The sequence below is a fragment of the Engraulis encrasicolus genome, chromosome 2 (genome assembly GCF_034702125.1).
Source record: "Engraulis encrasicolus isolate BLACKSEA-1 chromosome 2, IST_EnEncr_1.0, whole genome shotgun sequence".
Taxonomy (NCBI): domain Eukaryota; kingdom Metazoa; phylum Chordata; class Actinopteri; order Clupeiformes; family Engraulidae; genus Engraulis; species Engraulis encrasicolus.
Genome location: NC_085858.1, coordinates 30266836 through 30291016, shown reverse-complemented (window position 1 = coordinate 30291016; position 24181 = coordinate 30266836). Strand labels below are relative to the sequence as shown.

Sequence of the window (24181 nt, the reverse complement as noted above, 5' to 3'; positions counted from 1 at the left end):
TAAAAATGACTATTTTTGGAAATTCAAAATGGCTGACCATGGAGAAGATCCCCCTTTTCATGTATGAAAAGTGCATTTTTTCCAGTCATAATGAATACTTAGAATTTGATGGTGGTGGTAAGTATTCATGAAAAAGGTAGCATTAGTGAATGGGCAGCATGAATTCTGGAAATAAACAACTAAAAATCTCACACAGTGTCCTTTTAAGCCTACGTAGTACTTCAGTATGAGGTGCCCCTTTGGCAATACAATAGAAATAGAAAAACTTATACGTACACTGTTTTAACTATTCAAATATTGTATGTTGGCCTATAAAATGACTGCATGTAAAAAAAAAACCTTCTAGTGATGTGATATATTGCCTAGGGGGCACCATATACTGAAGCACTACTTAGGGTGAAGTTTCTGGGAAACGCAGCCCTGTCTATTAGAGGGCTATTGACTTAGTGTCTTGATAGGATGTTGCCATACACCGTATACATTCACACTGCCAACTCATGTGGCACAAACCTCTAATTCTGTGAAAAATAGTACACATAATACAAATTCATTGAAAATCACCTCACATTACAAAAATCATAAAAACCAAAATGAACAGACAAAAACTGGCTTTGAAAAGCACACAAGTTTGATGTGTGACTTGCAGCATTCACATTCCAGCTTCCTGACAAATCCACACATATAAGCGCTAGAACTTTCTGGTAGAAAAAAATAAACACTTAAATAAACAAACAATAATTGCACTCCACTTCACTGTACATTCATGTCAACTAATGTCTTTTTTGCATTTTAACAGAACTTTACATTAATTTACTATTTTATACTGAGCTTAGCAGTCCAAACCATAAAAAAGGGAATTGTTAAAAAAAGAGGATCTAGCCTCTCTTTTCCGTCCTGAAAGACATCGAAGCCACAGCCCCAACCAACCACTCTGAAATACAAACCCACCCCACCCCACCCCACCCAACCAACAACGCTGAAATACAAACCCACCCCATCCCAACCTCAACCACTCTAAAATACAAACCCACCCCACCCCTTCCCACCCCATCCTTCCCTCTTTTTTGAGATTCAACTATGTACAACTTCTTTTTTTTTAAATAACTCTGCAAATAATATGAAAAAAAAACTCTGGTCTAGTTCTAGTCCACAGTAGCCGTGGAGACTAGTCGTTGTACGTTTTGGATTTGAAGCACGAGCTGTCCTGGATCATGTTGAAGAACATCTTCTCGTAGAGGCGGTACATGGTGGAGGCGCCTATGATGCGCGCGATGCGCTTGAGGCTCTTGAGCAGGCGTTTGGACACGCCCTGGCCCCGCAGGCGCCTCTGGCTCTGGGCCAGGGCCTTGCCCACGTCGCGCTCGCTGTTGCGGCTCTTCCACAGGTGCAGCAGCTGCAGGATGTGCTGCTGGGACGGGCAGGAGACCACCAGCGTGTGCACCTCCTCCTCGCTCACGCGCACCCCCGGCAGGCTGTGGGTCACGGCCAGCAGGTCGCCCAGGGTTAGGTTCTTCAGGCCCGCGCAGCGCAGCACCTTGCGCTCGCACACGTTCACTCCTGGGGGCAGAAGAAGAAGAAGACGCGTAGACTTTGGTCAAATAAGTGTGTCTAATAATACTGTACCTAATAGAACTGTACGTCATCATTACATCACACTCGACAGTAAAGCACCTTACACTCACACACATTCACTCTTGGGCAGAACTTAGAGTTCACTTTTTTCATCACCAGCCAAAATGGCAAGTAGATGCGATTTACCAGACAATGGATCAAAGTGGCTAGTAAGTTGTACTTTTCTACCAGTCAAACTGGTAGCATTTGGCCGGTTAGCTGGTGTTAATTCAGAGCCCTGCTCTTGGGGCAGATGAAGAAGACATATAGACTTGGGTCAAACTGGTGTGCCTAAAAATCAAGTCAAATGTACTTCTTCAAATGTACAGTATTTCTTATGACATTCTGTACGTTTACATCGTGGGAAGAAGAAACGGAAGAACAAGCATACTACACAAAGGTCAGATAATGTTGCAATGTATGTTGTAATGTGTGTTATAATGTTTTAGTGAAGATTTTTCAGGCAACAGTGAAGCGTTCAATGGCTGGAACAGACGTTAAGAACTCTGCATGCTGAACTCAGTATTGTGAATGGAACAAACAGAGTGTTGGCTGTGAGCATTTAAGAACACCACACTATTTAACTCCACTTAAGAGGGAAAGGAGCATGTGGTGTTGTAGCAGGATGTTGACAACAGCAGGTAATTGACTACTAGTGAAATGACTCCTCCTCCTTTCCCAGCTTTCCAGATTTGCAGACACTGATGGTTGCCACACACTGTTTACTAGGGCTGTGACGATACGGTCAACTCACGGTCCAGTTAATATCACCATTTATGACCTACGGTTCGATAAATGCCAGGATTCTGCAATATAAAATAAAATTATGAATAAAAACTAAGATCGTTTATTGGTAGAATAGGCTAATTTTTTATTGGTTGGAAAGGCTAATTTTTGAAAGTTTAAATATAATAATAATGATGATTTGAAGCTTAGAAGCACTATGACTTCATATCATGTGGTTGTTTTTTGGACTGATGGGTAACAAAACAATATCGTGAGTCTGTGTATCTCGATTTCTCGATTCGATACAATATCGTTACAGCCCTACTGTTTACAGACCAGTCTACTGCACGTCTGTTTGTTCCCTGTTTGCTGTAGCCACAGTTTATAACGATGCCAAACACTTTCAATTTTAAACCACAACAATCGTAATTATCTAAGCACACCCTACTCTCCTGTGGTGAGTTCTCTCTTTTGCTGCTACAAACGTAAAAGAAGTTGAAGAGTGCGACGTCACTAATTGGAGCGCTGCAAGAGCCTATTATGAAAACTGTGGATTGCCACTGAATTGAATAAAAAAAAACAATGTAGGGGATTCATACCAACACCCAACACTTGATTTTACACATTTATCAGACAATCAGAGATGAGGTGAGAACGATACTGAATTTCATTTTTAAAAGTTGGGTTTAAAATAATCAGTAAATAAGCAATCAAAATAAGTGACGAAAAAAGCAAAAATTATAGCAATGATATAAAATTAACCTGTTTGATTTATCATTTGAGTTATCATTCCTTTTATTGTGACTGATTGTGTGTGTCGTGCTGTGCATTTTTTTTGCAATGCTACTATATTAAAAATAATGTATTTTCTGAAAGCCTCCCCTCATGACGCAACAAGCCGACTACTGTGCGTGTGTGTGTGTGTGTGTGTGTGTGTGTGTGTGTGTGTGTGTGTGTGTGTGTGTGTGTGTGTGTGTGTGTGTGTGTGTGTGTGTGTGTGTGTGTGCGTGTGTGTCTCAGCGTGTGTGTGTCTCAGCCTGTGTGTGTCAGCGCGCGCGTGTGTGTGATGTTATTATTGGTATGGACCCACAGAACCATACCCTTTACTGTAATCCCAGACTCGTATGGTTATGGTCAGTCTGCCTGACATTTCCTTGCTCTGCATTGCTCTGTGGGTTACTATAAGAGCGAGGAGGGAGAATCCACAGAGAGGGAAACACTGACTGACTTCTTGGAAGCGCAACCCTGTGCTTAGGAGACCCTCCGAGGAACAATTCTTTGAGCAGGCTGTTAAGGGCAGATCAGCACCTTCACCGACTGTTCTACTAATCTGAAACAGTTGTGCTTCAAAAAAAAAAAAACCCCACCAAAAACAACGTCTCCGCAAAGTCTGTCCCTCGGAGTGTCGGGGACCAATCAGAGGGCTGTTTTTTTCCCTGAGAAAACACTTCTGTTTTCTTACTGAAATGACCCCAAATTTCTTACAGGGAATTTCTGTTCCCAGTTAAATGTGTCTGTTTACTGTGTAATGAGTAATTTGTTGGCTCCCCTCATGGAAGGAAAGTGAAAGCCCAAAACTACACCGCTGAGTCATTACCAGCTAATGAAAATGAATGCGAAACGCAGTGTGACACACGGAGTGCGTGCGGCTCAACAGAAGGCGACAGTCGGTAGTATTCACCAGCAGCCGGTGCAGGCAAAATATCCCTAGCTGCCCGCTCCAACAAACCAAATGACCTGGAGGTAAACTGAGGGTAACAAAACACATTGAGGCGACAACAAGCACCTTCTCTTTTTTTCATACACTTCTCCATCACACATCCTGTCATTTAGGCACCTCGTAAGTGTCACAGCTCTGGTGAGTCACCCCACAGAGAGATGTATTTGGTTCGCTATGTCTTCCTGAGTCAGTGAAGTGGGACACCGCTGTGGACCCCACAACCACACGGCAGGAATGTGGGGCGGAAGGTGATGATGATGCACAGGACGGGGTAACTTGTTAGGCAATGTTGCCTGGCAACAACATGATAGGCAATGTTGCCTGGAAACAACATGATAGGCGCCAAAATGTTCTAATTGGATAAAGAGCACTGGTGAAAGGCTTTGATTGATATTTGTGTTGACCTGCACAATGAGCAAAGGGCTAGAAATATGTCCATATAAAGATAGGAAAAAAACGAGCTAACCCAGAGTCACGCTAGAGCCTTTAAGCGTGTTGTTATCGTAATAGTAATGACCCAATCTTTTTTATATAGCTTTTGTGGTTTATTTGGCATAGCATAGTGGCAGAGGGACAGGAAACGAGTGGGGAGAGAGAGACGGGGAAGGACCGGCAAATGACCCAGGCCGGAACCAAACCTGGTTCGTTGGTGTTGTAAACTAGTGCTCTACCGTCAGGCCACGGTAGGGGAATAATGACCCAATCTTAATTGGTTGCTTTCTTACGTAATTTTCCAATGGCATCAATGAAGGCTCACCACTCTACTACTTAACACTCTCGTGAAGGTCACATCAATGCTATTCTGATGTAGATTCGATTTTTCCAAGAAAAAGTCAGTGAATCAAACCGCACTACATGTAAAAGGAAGCAAAACAGTCATACTACTCAATCTAATATGCTGTAAGTATAGTCCGTATTGTGTGTGTGTGTGTGTGTGTATGTGTGTGCGTGCCGTGGGTGCATGCGTGTGTGCTTGCATGTGTGTGCATGCGTCCGCACGTGTGTGCGCGAGCACGTGTGTGTAATTGCACATGATGTGTGTGTTTCCGTTACCTTGTATGATGCTGAACATCTTGTCCTGGTCCTTGTTCTGCTCCCTCCAGAGCCTCAGGAGCTGCAGCATCTGCTGCTGGGGGCTGCAGGCCTTCTTCAGACGCTCCACACTCTTCCAGTCCACGGGGCGGCCGGGCAGGCTCTCCAGCAGCCGCTCCAGCGGGATGGAGGCCAGCCGGGGGGACGCCAGGAACTGGAAGATGGCCTCCTCACACAGCAACGTGTCTGGAGGGGGAGAGAGAGAGAGAGAGAGAGAGAGAGAGAGAGAGAGAGAGAGAGAGAGAGAGAGAGAGAGAGAGAGAGAGAGAGAGAGAGAGAGAGGGGTGGAAATATGGGTTAGATTAGACTACGCAGGATCTGGAGAGAGTCAGAGAGAGAGAGAGATATGACCTCTTCACACAGCGACATGTCTGGGGAGAGAGAGAGAGAGAGAGAGAGAGAGAGAGAGAGAGAGAGAGAGAGAGAGAGAGAGAGAGAGAGAGAGAGAGAGAAAGAGAAAGAGAAAGAGAAAGAGATATGGGCTGAGTTGTATAAAGTAGAGGTAGAAGTACTCTTACAGATGTAATTACAACACTAGTGGTTTCAATTATGTAACATAATACTAGTGTTGTAATTACACTTTTAAGAGTACATCTACTTCTGCTTCATACAACTCGGGATGTGGATTACACAGAACAGTAACGTGTCGGGATTGAAAAGGGTTACATGGGGAGGACAGCACAGCAACATGTCTGGAAAGAGAGAGTAAGAGAGGAGAGAGGTGAAGAGAGATATGGACTGCACAGCAGTATGTCTGGGGAGACAAATAGAGAGATGGGGAGAGATGGAGAGAGAGAGAGAGAGAGAGAGAGAGAGAGAGAGAGAGAGAGAGAGAGAGAGAGAGAGAGAGAGAGAGAGAGAGAGAGAGAGAGAGAGAGAGAGAGAGATGGGTTGCAAAGCACAGCACAGCAACATGTTTGGAGAGGTATGGGTTGCACAGTGTCTGGGGAAAGAAAGAGGTGGAGAGAGAGAGAGATATGGTTTACAAAGCACAGAAGAACAGCAACGCATCTGGAGGGGGAAATTGAGAAACGAAGATAACACATTGCAGCAATGTGGACAGAGAAAGAAAGATGTGTGGATAACATTGTACAGCAATGTGCCTGGGGGGGGAGAGAGAGAGAGAGAGAGAGAGAGAGAGAGAGAGAGAGAGAGAGAGAGAGAGAGAGAGAGACAGAGAGAGAGAGAGAGAGAGAGAGAGAGAGAGAGAGAGAGAGACAGAGACAGAGACAGAGACAGAGACAGAGATAGAGAATGAAGAGGTATAATGGAGCCATGATGGGTTAAATAGGATAGTTTTTCAAGAAAGAGGCAGCACTTTGTATGTATATTTTTGGCTTTTGTGCCTTTATTTGTGACAAGACAGTTGGAGAGTGACAGGAAACGAGTGAGGAGAGAGATGGGGAAGGATCGGAAATGAGTATGAATGTACAGTATGTATGAGTTAATGTATGTTAGTGTATGCACATGGACCAATACTACAGGAATATTGTATATTTATATACTGATATTTTAGATATATGAGATTTTTCTAACCACATGCAGCTGGGTGTTTAATGAGAGGCACCAGGGGAATTAATGGGCCACACTTAAATGAAATGATTACATACTCTTGTTCCATATTAGAGGGAGATGAACATGTTAGATACATGACATGTGTCTGTCAAGAGGAGACATGTCTGGGAAGAAGACAGGGTATGATTAATACAATGTATATCGCACTTCATTTGAAGTCAATGATGATATTATCCTTATTGAAGTCAGTGAAGTTATTGAAGTGACTGCATAAAAAGTGCCAGAGAGCATGTTATAATAAATATTACATAACGTATGAAAGATGATTTGGAATTTGATATATCTGTTTGGCCTATTCACACAGAAGTGTGTCTGGGTACAGAAAAACATGGAGAGACTAATAGAATAGATTAGGGTTTACTCAAATGTGTACTGTTTTAGAGAGGAAAATACTGGGCTAAAAAACTGCCATGTGGACGCTGCTCCTCAAACAGAAGCAGAGTCTGACCAGAAGCACCCGGAGATTTACTACTAATGGCCTCACACACAATGCTGTGATTGCGGGTATCGACTTTCCATCATGGTCTACTGTTCTAGACAGGAAAATACTGTTATACTTCTTTTTTTTCAACTTCTTTTCATTGAAAACACTGTTGTACTTCCACAAATGGATTATTGATTTGTATAGGAGATAGATTAATGGGAAGCACTTTATTTGAGTCTACATATGGGTGACATGAGCATCATCAACATGTTAACGTTTGTGTCATTTTGTCTTCCTGCATGGCACAACATGGTGTCTGAGGACTTCACACACAAAATGTCAAGAGCATCGATTTTCCTGCCAATGTAATTTCTTTCCGAGAGGCAAATACTGGCACACTAGCGTGAATAGTGATACATATTGGAAGAGTTAAGCTTGGTCCAGGAGATATTTCTGTTATATACCAAATATAATCACTGCAAGATGAGAGACGACGTGTCTCTCTGTTAAGTGCATTAAATAAACTTTCAGATAAAGTGTCTTTCAAACATAATATTCCTTCTGCCTTCCGTGATTCATAACATATTCCAGAGTTTTTCAAAATAAAGTAACAGTAGAATAAAAAATAAACAACCTTTATCCAGACACTATTCAGAGCTACCTAACAGCGCAACCACCAACAGTGATAACCTACAGTATACACACCATATTGCATGGCTCAAGATGTGTCTAGATATCGTACCACACACACACACACAGGCAGTATGTCGGAAACGCCGTGTCCCTGGAGCATTAGCCACCAGTGATTTACAATGTTGTGATATACCACACTATGTAATATGCATAATTATCCCCTGTGGAGCTGATGTATGTATGGATGCGGTCAGGCATGCTATATGTGTTTCATATGTGTGCCATGGCTTATGCATGTGATGTCAGCGCTGTGTTTGATGCCGTATTAGATGACTCTCTGGAGTATAGGCCGAGCAAAGTTTCCAGGCAAAAGATCTCGATAAGACCGAAGGTCCCAAAAACAACACGGCCAGAGAGGCATGAATCAAAAGCACATTTTTCTGGTGGGAAACCAAAAAGTACACCCTACACCCCTTAAAAGAGGGCCAACGTTGTCGTTGTAAATTTTATTGTGTAAAAGAACCCTCATTACTAGCCGGTAGCAAAATGGCTTTCACAGAGCTTTTCAAGGAAGGGGGTGGGGGGGGTTCAAGAGTTGGCAAGAGTTACCCGTACCTCATCACTGTTAGGAGGGATGCTGTAGCCCTCCCGACATTTTGTTTAAAATGGCCTCTATCATCAAGGGCCGGAAATTCTTAGCACATGATGGCGGTCAGGTAGTCATGGTTTTATCAGGAATTAAAACAAACATCCTCCCAAAACGCTAATTAAGTGCAGGGTTGATTGTAAAAGTGACTCAAGGGTGAGTTGCAGTGATAAATTGCCATAGACCACCAAGCATTCAAAAGGAAAACACCCACCAACATTAGCACACTTTCACATGTTGGGGATCAACTTTTGCTAATTGTCAGCACATGAGGATGCAGCACTGCGCTTTGCTTGATTATGGATGTCAACGATGCATTAAATCCAGTTAAGCTAACTCAACAACGCAATACCCAGTAGAGTGCATGCTGATTCCCAGAATCAGATATGAGGCCTTCAACAAGAACATCTTTCACTCTCATAACATTATGTGTCCTCTCACTCTTTCTTCAGTTCTCTTTTGATAAATCGGCCTGTGAATGAAATCATTCTATATTTGGAGCTATATTTAGGGCCTCAAACTTTCAGATCCATTTTCAAATATGTCCTACCTCATATTAGAAAACAAAAAGCGTGTGTGTGTGTGTGTGTGTGTGCGTTTGTGTGTGTGCGTGCGTGCGTGTGTGTGCGTGCGTGAGTGCGTGCAGCATGTGTGCACACGCATACGTAAGTCTGCGTCTACACATTTCATTGCTAAAAAATGAGTAATATGTCCGTACTGAGTGACTGAATGTGTTAGCACCATTTAATACTTAAAACTGAGCACTGATCCAGAAGGAACTCCTTGGGTTGCCATTGATGTGACTCAGTTTCCTCTCTGGTCGTCTCTAGGATATGATGTCACCATTAAAACATTTCCTCCAGGATCCGAGCACATGTCCATTTCTATATTTCAGGTCTCTCTCTCTCGCTTCGCTAATAGGAGTTGTCTTGAGAGGACAGGAGAAGGGAGATGATTTTTTCCTGTACTGTGCTATCCATTTCTCTCAAACCACACGCGAGAGCAGTATGGACATTTCTTCAGCAAATTAAACAGTGGGTGTTCTGTGTTGCTGTCACGCTAACAAATGTATCTAATAAAACTGTAGCATTGAGTGGCAGTTACAGTGTGGCTGTTCTAAATCATTCCCTTGGTTGCTTGACTTTGCTCTCATCTGACAGTGATATGTTTTATGGATCCATTTGCGTCACTGAAGAAAATACTAATAAATTCTAACTTTCATTCAGCTTTTTCCTGTCAAATCTAGGTCTTTTTTGATGGCAGCATGAAATGAACATCAAGCTCACCTTGAATATTACACAAATGGCTTTTGCGAACTTGATGACAGGTGATCACACTTGTTTTTTTTAATCTAGCCTAGGCTATTCCATCTTGTGATTTTGTTTCAGAGAGCACATACAGTATGAAACGTATAACTGGATGTCCAGTATTGCATTACCACTAACGGTATTGCATTGCCATAGCTGTAAAACGTAGTGAAATGGCAGCCCCCTTTCCTTCATCCGTTTTTCCTCCTAATTTCCTCCTTTCTCACCCTGCAATCCATTTATATTTATTATTTCATCAATGAAGAGAGACACATAACAGTGTACAATGCAAGCACTCCAATCTGACAATGCCGGTCGAATGTGAACCTGAATATTTACATACACAGTAGCTGCAGGAATACAGGGGAGTCACATTCCCCCTTTTTCAAGATGAAATGAATAATAATGCAGAATGCCAATACCAACCAATATTGAACTTTGCATCACTGAACCAGCATGAGACCATACCACTATAAGATAACTGTAACAAATCTGATGTGATCAATAGTAATCACTTTGCTTAGAAAGGTTCACAAATGCAATGCATTCAACAGAAACTCAGACTGTGTCTACAGACTCGTATATAACAGCATGTGATAAACAAGTGATCTCCTAAATGTTTATAAAAGTCCTCAATCTCCAAAGCAGATGGTGAGTGGTGTTACTTCCATACAATAGTCCACCTGTTAACACAGCTGGCCTGCAGCTGGACTGTAATGTTGATTTTTAAAGGCTTTCTTCCTCCAGTTTCACACTCTGTCGAGCTAAAGGTGTTTTGCCTATGCAGTACAGTACAGAGATTTAACACGTAACATAGGGATGCAAATCTGTGATTTGGGAAGGAAGTTTAAACAGGACACAAGTGAGTGAATAGCAGGCATGTTTTGTTCCGAGTATAGAATAGAAAGGTGCAATGGAACTAAGCATAGAGGTCACAATGTTTCAAGCTGTAAGTCACTTTGGTGACTCATTTATGGTGAGATCCTACCTGCGTGGCATTGGATGTCATGACTGGTGCACCAGATGTTATGGAGATGTAGTGTTATGGAGTATAGAAAGGAAGTGTTTTAGAAGATGGTATGGTCCCAAGCCCTCCCCCCCCCCCCCCAATATTTTTGGGGATTTTTGGGACTTTTTGTGCGAAATGACAGTCGAGACAGACAGGGAGCAAGTTGAGAGAGAGAGACGGGGAAGGGTCGGCAAAGGACCCGGGCCGGAATCAGACCCGGGTCGCCGGTGTAGCAGTGCAATACCCTACCGTACCTACTGTACCTGTTGCATGTCGTGGTTTGTGTATCAGGGGGTTATGGTGGCCATACTACCTGTCGTGGCACTGCCTATCATGGCTGGTGCACTGGGTGACGGAGGATGTGTTTTGGAGAAGGTAGAGCCTACCTGTACCGTAACCGTGTGGCATAGAACCCCTTAAGACACTAACTACCCCTGTTATAAATGAGCTGTTACCAGAATGGAAATGACCAAGTCGTAAAAGGACTACTAAAGTCCCTGTGCACTGCCATAGTGGTGTAGTACTATGGTAGTCACGTTTTTTTCAGTGACTATTACAACATCCCAGTGGCGGGACAGTGTCTGGTAAGGGGCTATGTATTTTAGGGGGCGTTCAATGACCACCCTACCTGTGTGGCACTGCATGCCATGGTTTGTGTTTTTGGGGGATGTTAGTGTTTTAGGTTATGGTGTCCATGCTGTGTGGCACTGCACTTCCTGACTGGTGCACTCGGTGTGTGTGTGTGTGTTTGTGTGTGTGTGTGTGTGTGTGTGTGTGTGTGTGTGTGTGTGTGTGTGTGTGTGTGTGTGTGTGTGTGTGTGTGTGTGTGTGTGCGTGCGTTTCTGTGTTGGGGGCGGGCGTTGCTATGGCTTTGCTCCTACCTGTGTGGCACTGCATGTCGTGGCTGGTGCACTCGGTGGAGACGACGGCGTCGTTGTCACACACCACGTCCTGCGTGCTGGTGCCGCGCTGCAGGGTGCGGTGGCCCAGCAGGCTGCAGTTGCGGTGCGGGATGCACGGCTCCGTGGCCGACGCCACGCCCGAGTAGTAGCCCTTGGGGCACGCCGCGCACACCGTGTCACTCGCCGGCGTGCCTGGACACACACACGCACACACACAGGCATACACACACACAGGCATACGCACACACACACACACACACACACACACAGGCATACACACGCACAGGCAAACACACACACACACAGGCAAACACACACACACACACACACACACACACACACACACACACACACACACACACACACACACACACACACACACACACACACACACACACACACACACACACACACACACAAGCACACACACACACGCACACACACACACACAGAGTAAAACATCACTTGAGATGTACAGTACGGTTTGCGACTGATTTGAAAAGCAGACAGTTACATCCCGAAATGTATACATGTCAGCAGCATGATGGTTAGCTTGAACCTCAACCTCCACGGCATTACAAGCAGCATTACGGTACATGGTGTCATTATGATGAAATGTGGCCCCTCTCAGTCGAGGGGTATAAAGTAGAACTTTAGGGAGTTGACATACACACAAATGATGATGCCTTTCTGTCTAAGTATCGACATCCTGTATATAATACTGTATGTATATAGGGTCTCTCTGAATCGTTTCCAGCTGCTCCGAACTGACGGGAATGTTTTCATGATGGGCAGACAAATGATCTGCCTGTGAAAAAGATTTTTTTTTTCCCTGAACTATTGGCACCGATAAAAAAAAGCAGCTCAGAAAATGGACCACCAACTGATGCACGTTCGCGTCTGATAGTTGTGGGAGAGGATGTGCAGTGCAGTGCAGTCAATGGTGGTCTGGCTTTCAGTAATCGCCCATATGGTTTGAGGGTTTTATTGATGACAGTAAAAGTCATCAGGAACAGAAACCCTCACGCAGCAGATTTGAAAAAGGTCAGTTTCTGATGTGGGAGATGCATAGTTCCCCCCCTCCGCTACGGGTCACATGAGATACTACACACACATGCACGCATGCATGCACACACACACACACACGCGCACACACACACACACACACACACACACACACACACACACACACACACACACACACACACACACACACACACACACACACACACACACACACGCACACACACCACATGCTGTGCAGAAACACCCTTGTCATATTGCCATGTCATCGTAATGTTATGTTTATCGTCTTTCAGTCACAGCATGACACGGGTCATTGAAAAATCTATAAACGAAAACAAACATACACAGTCAGCAGACTGTCTGATGTCAATAATTGGTTTGAAGTTGGATTGATGTCCCTTCACCCGTTTTATATAAATTGCTTTCAGAGAAGTCCTTAATCTCTTTCATTTCTTTTTCGGGTGAACAAAGCATCTGCAGTAAATTACCATAATATATCAATGTCAACAATTTTATTTTTTAATGTCTGTTTATTGTTCTATTTTTGCCTATGGAGTCAGGTTGTGAAACAAGAAAGCTCCTGCACACTTTTCACATTTGCAGCCTTTTACTTATGACGTTTCGGTCTATTGACTTTCTTCAAGCAATTCCTATGAGTCTGTAAAATACACACCTTCACCAGGAACGACATTGCCATCTTCTGGTGACTACTAACTATGGATTTGACACTGGTCTTCAAGTTCTGCTTTTTGTTGTTTACATTTTAAATCCAAACAAAACAAAATATTTAGTCTACACCCTGTTGGCAAATAACGTGTCACGGCCCAGTTTTCCACGGTTCTACTACAGCAAGGAAATGTACCTATGAACATGACCCATTCCAATATTATTCTAAGTCTATAAAAACGTCAATGTGTTTTGACATATCGGGGCCATACCTAGTAATGTATGCTATTCCACATTATGTAAGACAAGTAAAAGTGTAATTCTTGTGTAAACTGTGGAAAAGGCCAGCGTCTGAGGGAGGGAGTCTTGAGGCTGGAGCTGTCAGTGTGCCACAGCAGAACCGCTATTCCTCATCTGTTATGGAGACACGGGCGGGCGGCCTGTTGATGGGAAGGCTTGGCCTGGGGAATACCCCCTTGGAGGCCGGCCATCACCTTAGTTTGGATGTGCGGAGCCGCCTCACAGCGCTCGCTCGGTTCACCCACAGCGGGCCGGGCTGGCCAGGCAGGCCAGGCAGGCCGCAGGGATGAAGCGGCGGTGCCCTGATTAAAAAGCGAGACGGAGGAAAGAATCCCGAAAACAAACGCGAAAATTAAACCACCATAACAGATGGTTCCCGCTTCTCTCCTCGCCTCCACGCTCTGCTCCACACTGCTCTCTCCCTGAGCTACCCCGGGGTCTGGATGCGAGAGCGGGAGAGGGAGAGAGGGGGAGGGAGAGAGAGAGAGAGAGAGAGAGAGAGAGAGAGAGAGAGAGAGAGAGAGAGAGAGAGAGAGAGAGAGAGAGGAAGAGAAAGAGAGCAAGAGGACCTGAGCCAATCGCAGCCAGTGTAAGCGAGGCCGATCTTCGGCTAACTCCACAGTGATGAATGATGCTGTCGCTCAGCACCACCGCCGAATGCCAGAGCAGTTATTACCCTTGCACAGGGGAGCGCTCTCATTCAACTCTCTATAAACCCCCACTCTCTCCCTCTCTCTCTCTCTTTACTCCTACCTCACTGCCTTTCTCTCTCTCTCTCTCTCCTTTTCTCTCTCTACCCCTACCTCACTGCCTCTCTCTATCTCTCTCTCCTCCCTCCTCTCCTCCAGTGCTCTATTACCTTCTCCCCCCTTCTCTACCCCTGTCTGCCTCCCTGCCTCACTACCTCACTGCTCTGTCACTCACACACTGCATTTCAATGGCCTGTTCAATGGTGGCTAAGCACACAAACACACAGACACGCACACAACCACACACACGCACACACACACACACGCACACACACACACACACACACACACACACACACAGACACACAAACACACGCACACATGCACATATGCACACACACAGACACACAACCACACACACACACACACACACACACACACACACACACACACACACACACACACACACACACACACACACACACACACACACACACACACACACACACACACACACACACACACACACACACACACGCATGTGGCACAAGTGCTAGCCGCCAGGACGCCCCGCTGCCAGGGATAACACTGGTGTGATATTGGCACATTGTCACCGGTTGTTCCCACTGTTATCGTACGGCTGTAGCTTATACAAGGCGTGAAACGGGAGTTTTGGGAGAGCGGCAGAACTCATGCTCCCTTCAAAAGGCAGCTGTTCTGCTCGCTGTGTAATGGGTTTAGGCCCGAGCCGTGACAGGCGGGGAAATTGTCCGAGAAAATGAAGGGGTGGTTGGAGGAGGGGGTGCAGGGGAGCGCTTTGGACAGCTGGGTCTGCTAAGGCCGGTACCCTGTAGTCTAGACTCTAGAGCAACATGCACCTGCTGAAGGCCAAATGTTATTCACCGGCCCAAATGAGAGAGAAATATACTGCTGATGTAATTGCATTACTCACATCAGAGAAGCCGAGAATGCGCCAGACAGAAAGTTTTATATATGTATATAGCAATATACAGTAAATATATGTGCATATGCAAGTGTAAGGTACTACAAAGACACACCCACACCCACACACCCACACCCACACACATGAGATAATACAAAGACACACAGACACAGACTCAGACACACACACACAGAAACGCGCACTCACACAAACACACACACACTCTTTCTCTCCATTTCTCTCTCCCCTTCTCTCTCTGTCTCTCAAACTCACCCAGGGCGATGACTCCGCTGCCGGGCAGGCACGGCGTGTGGCGCACGCAGAACTCCACCTCCAGGTGGTAGCCGGGCAGGCACTCGCACACCTGGTCGTGCGTGGCGTTGCAGACCTGCCGCACCAGCTGCTTCTCCTTGCAGACGGCCGTGCAGTACTGGCAGCTCTCCCCCCAGTGCCACTGCTCGGCAAAGTGCTGCGGGGGGCACGGGCTGCACTCGGTGGGGCCGTGCGGGCCGCAGTGCCGCCTCACCGCCGTGCCCGGCGGGCACTGAGTGCACAGGTGCAGCTCGAAGGTCACGGGGTCGCGGTGCTGGTACTGGTGCTGCAGGTGGGCATCGTGAAGGGCCCAGGTGATGGAGGCAGTCAGGAGCTGTGACGGGAGGGAGGAGAGAGATGACAATACGTTATTATTATGTAATATGATATCACTTTACACTAGAAGATAATGCAGGTGATGGAGGCAGCCAGGAGCTGACGGGAGGAGAGAGATGATAATATGTTAATATTATGTAATATAATATCACTTTACACTAGAAGATAACGCAGGTGATGGAGGCAGTCAGGAGCTGTGACGGGACGAGAGGAGAGATTATAATATGTTATTATTTTGTAATATGTGATTACTTTACACTAGAAGATAATGTTATGGCCACCTCCAGGTGACAGAGACAATAAGCAACTGTGACGGGGCAGAAGGATGATAATTGTTAGTTGATTTACCTTATCGATCGGCTTATGATTAATGAATACAGTACAAGTAATGCAGTTGAGAGTACCACTTTTCGGGCAGTCATGGGTAAGGGGTTAGGGCAGGGCAGGGGTGGGGAACCTATGTCTCGAGGGCCGTTTGCGGCCCTTGAGGCCGTTTTATCCGGCCCTCGACATTGTTTTAATGTTATGCAGCTTCACATGAAATATGACATATTTTGTTAAGGAATCTTAGAAAATACATTTGCAATACAAGTAAGTTATATTCCTAGAGAAAGAGGGGTCTGTTTTAAAGGTGGCTGCCTACATTATAGGCCTAAAGTCCATGGGGAAATCCTGGTTTGTGTTCGTAGTATGGCCCTCGGATGACTTTTACAGTACGGTCGTCGGATGAATTTGAAGTGGCCCCTCAAATGAAAAAGGTTCCTCACCACTGTGTTAAGGCATCAGACTTGTAACCCAAAGGCTGCCGGTTTGACTCCCGACCCCACAGGTTGGTAGGGGGAGTAATTAACCTCTCTCCCATCCTCCTCTATGACTGAGGTACCCTGAGCATGGTGCCGTCCCGCTGCACTGCTCCCTTGGGGTGCCATTGGGGGCTGCCCCCTTTGCACAGGTGAGGCATAGCTGCAATTTTGTTGTGTGCGGTGTGCACCTGTGTGCTGTGGAGTGCTGTGTCACAATGACAATGGGAGTTAGAGTTTCCCAGGTGGCCTTTCACTTTCATATACTGTATATAACTTTATACTAGTAAGCCGTGGCAGTCAATGTCCAGCAGGTGATGCTCATTACATTACACTAGCAGAGAACATTATATGGTCATAAGGAATTATGAAGATGAGGAGATGACATACAAATATTGCATTATATAGGGCTGCACAATTAATCGAAAATAATCGAAAATTGGGATCTCGAAATCGGGATTCACTCAGGATTTAATCGTGGTAATAGCGACCTGCTTTCAAGTGTCCTTGAAGCCAGAACATACTGACAATCTGGTGTTTCTGGCCAGAAATCTGTCCCCTTAAGTTTCATGTTATTGCCTTTTACATAATTATTACAATTCATTTTTCTTTTGCACTCTTGGTTATATTTCTTTTTTATATAATTTTAAATAGAATTCAGCAAAAAAACAAAAAACAATAATCGTGAATAATAATCGTGATTCCGATTTTGACCCAAATAATCGTGATCATGATTTTTTTCCATAATCGTGCAGCCCTAGCATTATACTAGCAGACAGGCAGTCAGCACAGCAGCTGTGACCGGAGGAGAAAGATAAATAATTTTGGGGGGGGGCTTTGCCTTTATCTCAACAGGACAGTGTAGTAATGACAGGAAGTGAGTTGGGAGACAGAGACGGTGGACGGTGGTGCAAAGGACCCGAGCCAGACTCGGGTCGGCCGCGTAGTAGACGAGTGCCCCACCATTAAGCCACGGCAGGGACAGGAGGAGAGAGATTACATTGTACTAGCAGACAATGTTATCCAAAATGAGAGGCGAGGGCTTGCCTTAGTTTGATTCAAACATTTGTTGCACTTTGACTCGATACGTTACACAGCACAGATGTGTCACTGTGAGACAATGCTACCCAAAGTGATAGTCAGGAGACGTACATGACAGAGATAACATTCTACTCAGTGGTGGACAATGTTATCCAAAATGGCAGTTAGGAGCTACGAGGGGAGAGATATTATGGTATTGTTTAGAGTAGGGAGGAGATGGAGGGAGACAGACTGATACAACAGTTGGTCAATATACTGGGTCAACATTGGGTCTGTATCGAGTGGTGTTGTGAGTCTCAGTTATGGGTGTTTTTTTATATCTGGCGGCTGACTTGATCTTAGAGCAGCCTTTAAATATCCTACTTGCATCAGTGGAGAGCTGCTAACGAGTGTGCAATATATAAAAACATTGCAATTCATACAATGGAGACGGACGGTCAGTGCTTTGGACGACTAAGATGACATTACACTACACTACACTGCACTAGCGGGCACAACATGGCAGTCATGAGCTACGTGAGACATGACAGCATCGGATAGAGAATGGATTCTACGAGGAGTCTACACACTTAAAATCCTTTTTTTCTTTGATTTTTCATTCCTGCCATGGAATAAAAAATCAAAGAAAAAAGGATTTTAAGTGTGCAGACTACTCACTCCAAACTCGCAAGTTCAAATCCCAAATCAGCCAGAACAATACGCAACTAGGCCTAACAGAAAGACAAATATGGCAATTGCTGAAAGAAGAATATGGCCATACATAAACTATCAGTAACTAATCGATCAATAACTAATAAATAATGTATGCTCAGCTGCACACCTGCTCCAGGGACTACACCCTGATGTGGATCAGACTGTCAGCTAAGTGCAATTCACGTAGAAACGGTGAGTTTCTATAGCATAATAGTCATTAACGGAGGAAGGAAGGGAGCCCTATAAAGGCAAAGTGCAGTAACTACGGAAATATTACAGCGGAGAAAATTGCCGGCAAAGCCTTGGTATTAAGTTGGATATTGCCATCACTGCAAATTTGACAGAGCAATATCTCAAACAGGACACATTTGGACCATAAAGTTTTGTCGCAAGATACAGAAGGTGTAATGAAGACCATGCATACACACATAACACTTAGGTGACGATTGTATCCAAAGCAGTCACCTTCAGTCTAAATTCAATTTTGGCAATGTACAATATATGTAGTTATTGATATGTAGTTAGTGATATATAGTTACTGCACTTTGCCTTTGTAGGGAGGGAGCTGCTCAACTCTGGCTTCAGCAGACACACACAAACCCACATGGGCAGCACGTGCCAAACAGCACCGCGGCCATGCAGCTGAGGCCCCGACACCTCTGCAAGGCAAACACGCTGCTTCGTGTCAATATTTGCTCGATGTAGAATTAAAGTGCTAACCAGCAGACGTAAATCCAGTAAATCAGTGTGTGAGTGTGTGCATGTGTGCATGTGTGTGTGCGTGTGTGTGTGCGTGTGTGTGTGTGTGTGTGTGTGTGTGTGTATGCATCCTCTGTGTCTGTACTGGGTGGAGATTTCTTCCATTCTCATTTGATGAAAGCTAGAGAGAGAGAGAGAGAGAGAGAGAGAGAGAGAGAGAGAGAGAGAGAGAGAGAGGAAGAGAGAGAGAGGAAGAGAGAGAGAATTGCAGTGAAGAACATGCAGGATTCCGGGCCGCTTGGCCCGTGCCGTGGTGGATTTTCCCGAAACCCGGCTGCCATAACAAAACAACAACAATAACGGCAAACAGAACAGAACAGAAGAGGACAACGGAGAGGAGAGGAGAGGAGAGGAGAGAACGGAACAGAGTGTTTTCCGGATCTCCCAGTTGCCCTGGAGTGACTTCTCCTTGGCGCGCACTCAAACACGCATTTCAACTTCACACAAGGGACGGAGAATGTGACAGTGGCTGACAAATCTCAACCCACAGCCTCCCCGAGACCGAGACTCAAACGCCACTCAACCTCTCCATGGCAGGTGGCAGCAAGTCATTAGGTCCCCCTCCGTGCGCTTCCCTGCAGGGGGAATGCCATCGGCAGGGAGGAGGGACAGGCGACGGGCAGGGGAGGAAAAGCCATTGAACTTTTAGCCTTTTCAGTGTTCAGTGGGAGCATGCCATTTGATGACATACTGCTCAACGCTCGAGACCATAATTATACGGCAGTATAGGGCCTCTGACGACCATAATTGCACCATTGAAATGATCTGAAGGAAACTCACAAAGGATGACTCTTGTGGCCCATCGCCAGTTAAAAATTGAAACGCTTGATTTCAAGGTATGTTGCATTCATCTCTGTCAAAACGCACTGCACAGCTAGTCGCATGTCGTTTCAAATTCAAAGGCAAAGGCGAAAGGGCCTGTTGCAGGATTCCCGACAGTCAAGGGCCACAGCGGTCATAACGGCCACTGTGGCCCGCACTGGGTCAGGATAATGTAAACAAAGACCTCAGGAAACAGCAAAGGCCGTAACATCTATATGATCACATAACCAAGTCGTTGATCCACTGACAGAACTACACACAGCAAAATATTTCCAAACTCACTGGTAGCCATTTTATATAGAATCTTGGAGATGGAATCTTGAGGGATGGAATCTTGCAAAGAATCTGACTTCATCTACTGTAGAGTATAATGTTTATTGCATGGTGGTGTATTGACCACAGTCACTGACTCAAGAATTTAATTGAGGACGAGTCATGGAGTCGGATTTAAGGTCGCTATGCACTGTCTGTGCAAGGACTGTCTGTCAAGAATTCACAACTGGACATTCTCGAACATTCACAGTCAAAGATTTACCACAGATGCCCAAACATGTCCTTCAGACAGATGACAAATTTACGACCAAATGCGTACTATGCCTATACTATATGTCCATGAAGTTTAACATTAATGCAAGTCCTGTAAGGGGGAGCCGTGACTCGGTGGGCTAATGAACCATACCATACGCCCAGGGACCCATGTTCGAGTCAGAGGTCCTGATCCAGATCCTGGTCCTGATCCTTCCTCATCTCCCTTCTCCCAGTGCTTTCCTGACACTCTCACTTACACTGTCCTTTCTAATGAAAGCCGACAGGTCATGTTATTCAACAGAGTTCAGTTGTAAGCAGCTTGCTACATGTGAGTGACTAAGCAAGGTCAACATCAAGGGCTAAAATCCATTTGCCTCTCCACGGACAGCTCAGTGGAGATGTTCACTTCAATCCCAGCACAGCCACACCACGCAAATATTGCAAAAGCATGTTCAGTGCTGCACAAAGTCAGCAGCACTAAGATCCTGACTGTCAATCAGTCAGACAGGCACACATGTAGATTGAGGCTACCATCCGGCTTACAACTCAACACAAAAGACAGCATCCCTCGGAGAGGCCACTGGCTGCTAAACTTAGATCCGGGTGATTCCTGTGATGTTCCTCTTGCCTGGAGGTCGAGCAGCAGACACCCATGGCCTGCCAGGCCCGGCCCCGGCCCCAGACAACTGCCTCTCTGTCTCCATCCTCATCATAAAGACATCAGGACTTCAAACGGCATGCAGATGAGTAAGAGCACGTTATGTACACAAGCCATGCCTTTCAAGACACGGTCACGGGAGTTCCCAAGCCCACCTACAGTACGTACACTACAAGCTTTCTGTTTACCTGACCAAGAGCAAAGTGAATGGAGACATTGTGATTTTTGTTTTCAGGGAAAGTTAGGCAACATTTTGTTTCAATATATAAGCCCTAGGTAAATGAGAGAAAATTTGTTGGCGTGTTGATGATATTTTAAGACACTAGGCATGATCTCCTTCTCATTTGGCAACTCCACTGATGTTTGGGGTTTATCATGTTTAACAGGAAAAGTCTATGCCACAATACTGTTTAACCTGCCTGACATGTCTGATGCAATGCAGCCAAAATGAAAACATTTCACTTTTTATTAAAGTGAGCACGACCTATCAGTTTCATGAAAATGAAGGCACGATGCATGCCGTGCAATAATAAAGGCAAATGAATAAAATCTGAACTTTGCAAAGGACGAGGAAAACATCTAATCTCGGTCAGCTAATATCAGTTATCACTACCAATGCATGCAAAACAAAACATACAGTGATTTTCGGCGTGTAGGCTTAAACCAACGTTGGCAGAAATGAGGAAGTTGGTGTCCTTAGGCTACTTCCCACCGGCCTTATTGGTCGCAAACTAAACAAACGTTAACTTAACTGTAACACCGCCATTGGAAAACAGGGCTTATCTAGTCAGTTAAACCCGTTTAAAGCCGATCCACAACACTGACCACGGCTGCGGGGTCAGAATTGGGGAAGTGCGGCAACCCCCTCCCACCTGCCCCGCCGGGAGGAACAAAGACAGTAGATTTTAAAACGTGATAAATGACATCTGAACAGCAACGGTTTCACGGTTGTCACCCTGTGAGCACCCTTCACCTAATCTATATATTTATACACACACAAAGCTTTTTTGAAAATAAAATCATATGTAAAGTCCATTTAAATCGTGCCTGGTCATGTAGTTAGATACCCATCAAAACATAGATGTAGAGCTCTATGCAAATATCTACTGGAGTAGAGGCCAGCTTGAGCAACATGCAAAACACAGGACAGGGAACAACAGCTCTTTTCAGTAGTAATACTCTATGGAAGAATGCACCCTGCGCTCCTTGTTTGACAACTGCATAAGACCACCAGGCAGGTACACGACATGAGCCAAACAATTTTGTCATTTGCGTAAAATTTACCTATCCAAAGTACACTCGGCTTGCTCGCTGCTACCCACGGGGGCACGTTGAAACACTATGTAGTTCGGCTACCATTGACCCCGTTCTGTGATATTTTCGGCCGAATTTGTATTGCAGGGCTTCTTCGCATTGCAAACACACCGAAAAGTTCCACACATCTTCCAAGCCATTCATCGGAATCTAGAACGCGTTCTGCGTAAGATGAGCATCGTATCACACCTTCCAGTGGTAAAACCACCGAGACGGAATCCAATGCCGATGGCATCTTTCCTTTACAGTGGCACTGAGCACCATTCCACGGCAACGTGCTGTGCGCGGCTCTTGTGCCTTTAAAATGTGAGACAAATGTAAAGCGATTTGGATGACAGAAGGTAATAAAGATAATGCCTTAATTCCATTCCACAATGACATAACATAGTGTCGTAGTGATTTTAGTAAGATCGCCTTCTTTAGTAACTCCCAAAGGTATCGGCGACTGCGTAAATCTCCTCTCCACAAAACGCATAGGGAAGCCGGTGCTCTATCGCTCTTGCGCTCTCATCCGCATCATTCACCAGACTCTTCACCGGCGTGAAGCGAGGATGACTCTCACAGAATAGGTAACGCGTTGTTTAACTCCTCAGCCCTGTGTATAAAACTGCGCAGAAGGGAAATAAACACATGGATAGCACTCACCATGTATACTTTCATCGCTGTATGTGGTCTCATATTTGGGACAATGATCTCTCCTCTCAAGAAATCTCAGTTTGACTGTGAACAAGTCCGTTTCCATACTTATAGCTGCTACGTTGGGATAAGGGAAGAGGTCTGTGCCCACCCACTGCCTACGTTCTCAGAGGACTCCCTAAAACTACGAAGGGAAAAAAAATGAATCAATCTGTGCAGCCATTCTTACGCACAGAAGAAAGCGATATAAATAAACAAAAATATGGAAATATGACGTTATTTATTGAAAGTTATAGGCCAGTCCTCATTTACGTTCATGATGTAATTACTGGCATTGTTAATAAATAATTATTCACCATCCTAGTTTCCACCCATTCCAAGCACATTCAATTACTCTTGTGGATATTCATATAATGAGAACTTGGCACAGTATTCATTCATAACATCCCATATATCATGAGTTAAAATATTTATTGAGCTACTTATTCTGACCTCACAAATCCAGATAGCCATAGACAAGGACACTGAATATGGTTTATGGCATTGAAGTACCATGACATTGAACAACATAGGGCAATATTAATCAGGACAGGTCTTATATGACCACTATGTGCCAGTAATCAAGTAGTGTCAAAGCTTGTTGAAGATAGTAAGTACTCCTCTAAAGAGATCTAGACTCATTCCATAATTCAACTTCCTAACCTATATGCTACGGTCTAGTACACCCATTTGTGGAAAGGTATTTGCTCTTAATCGTTGAAATGATTGTAATCTAATTTATTAGGATGATCAGTTTATTTCGACTGACCGAATTGTAGCAGTACACAGTCAAAGAATGTAAAGGATCCTCTAAGAACCGTCAGCTTGATTGTGGAGAACCCTAAAAGTTCTCTAAGGAACTTAACCCGTTACTGTAATACACAGCGCTTTGAATTAGCTGTTACCAGAATGGCAATGACCAAGTCGTAGTGCATTACTAAAGGGCCAAGGCCATGCGTTATGTCATAGTAGTG

The 24181-nt window shown here is 44.8% G+C and overlaps 1 protein-coding gene across 1 annotated transcript; it reads right to left on the bottom strand.

The window, feature by feature from the left end:
- Nucleotides 1-1061: 1061 nt before the first annotated feature.
- LOC134436795 (tumor necrosis factor receptor superfamily member 11B-like) lies at nucleotides 1062-23372 on the bottom strand. Its single transcript, XM_063186146.1, has 5 exons — nucleotides 23178-23372; nucleotides 15543-15915; nucleotides 11625-11837; nucleotides 5111-5335; nucleotides 1062-1557 (listed from the first exon to the last, which is right to left on the bottom strand). Exons 1-5 carry the CDS (start codon nucleotides 23208-23210, stop codon nucleotides 1166-1168), a joined length of 1236 nt encoding a protein of 411 aa, XP_063042216.1. The 5' UTR covers nucleotides 23211-23372; the 3' UTR covers nucleotides 1062-1165.
- Between the last annotated feature and the right edge of the window lie 809 nt (nucleotides 23373-24181).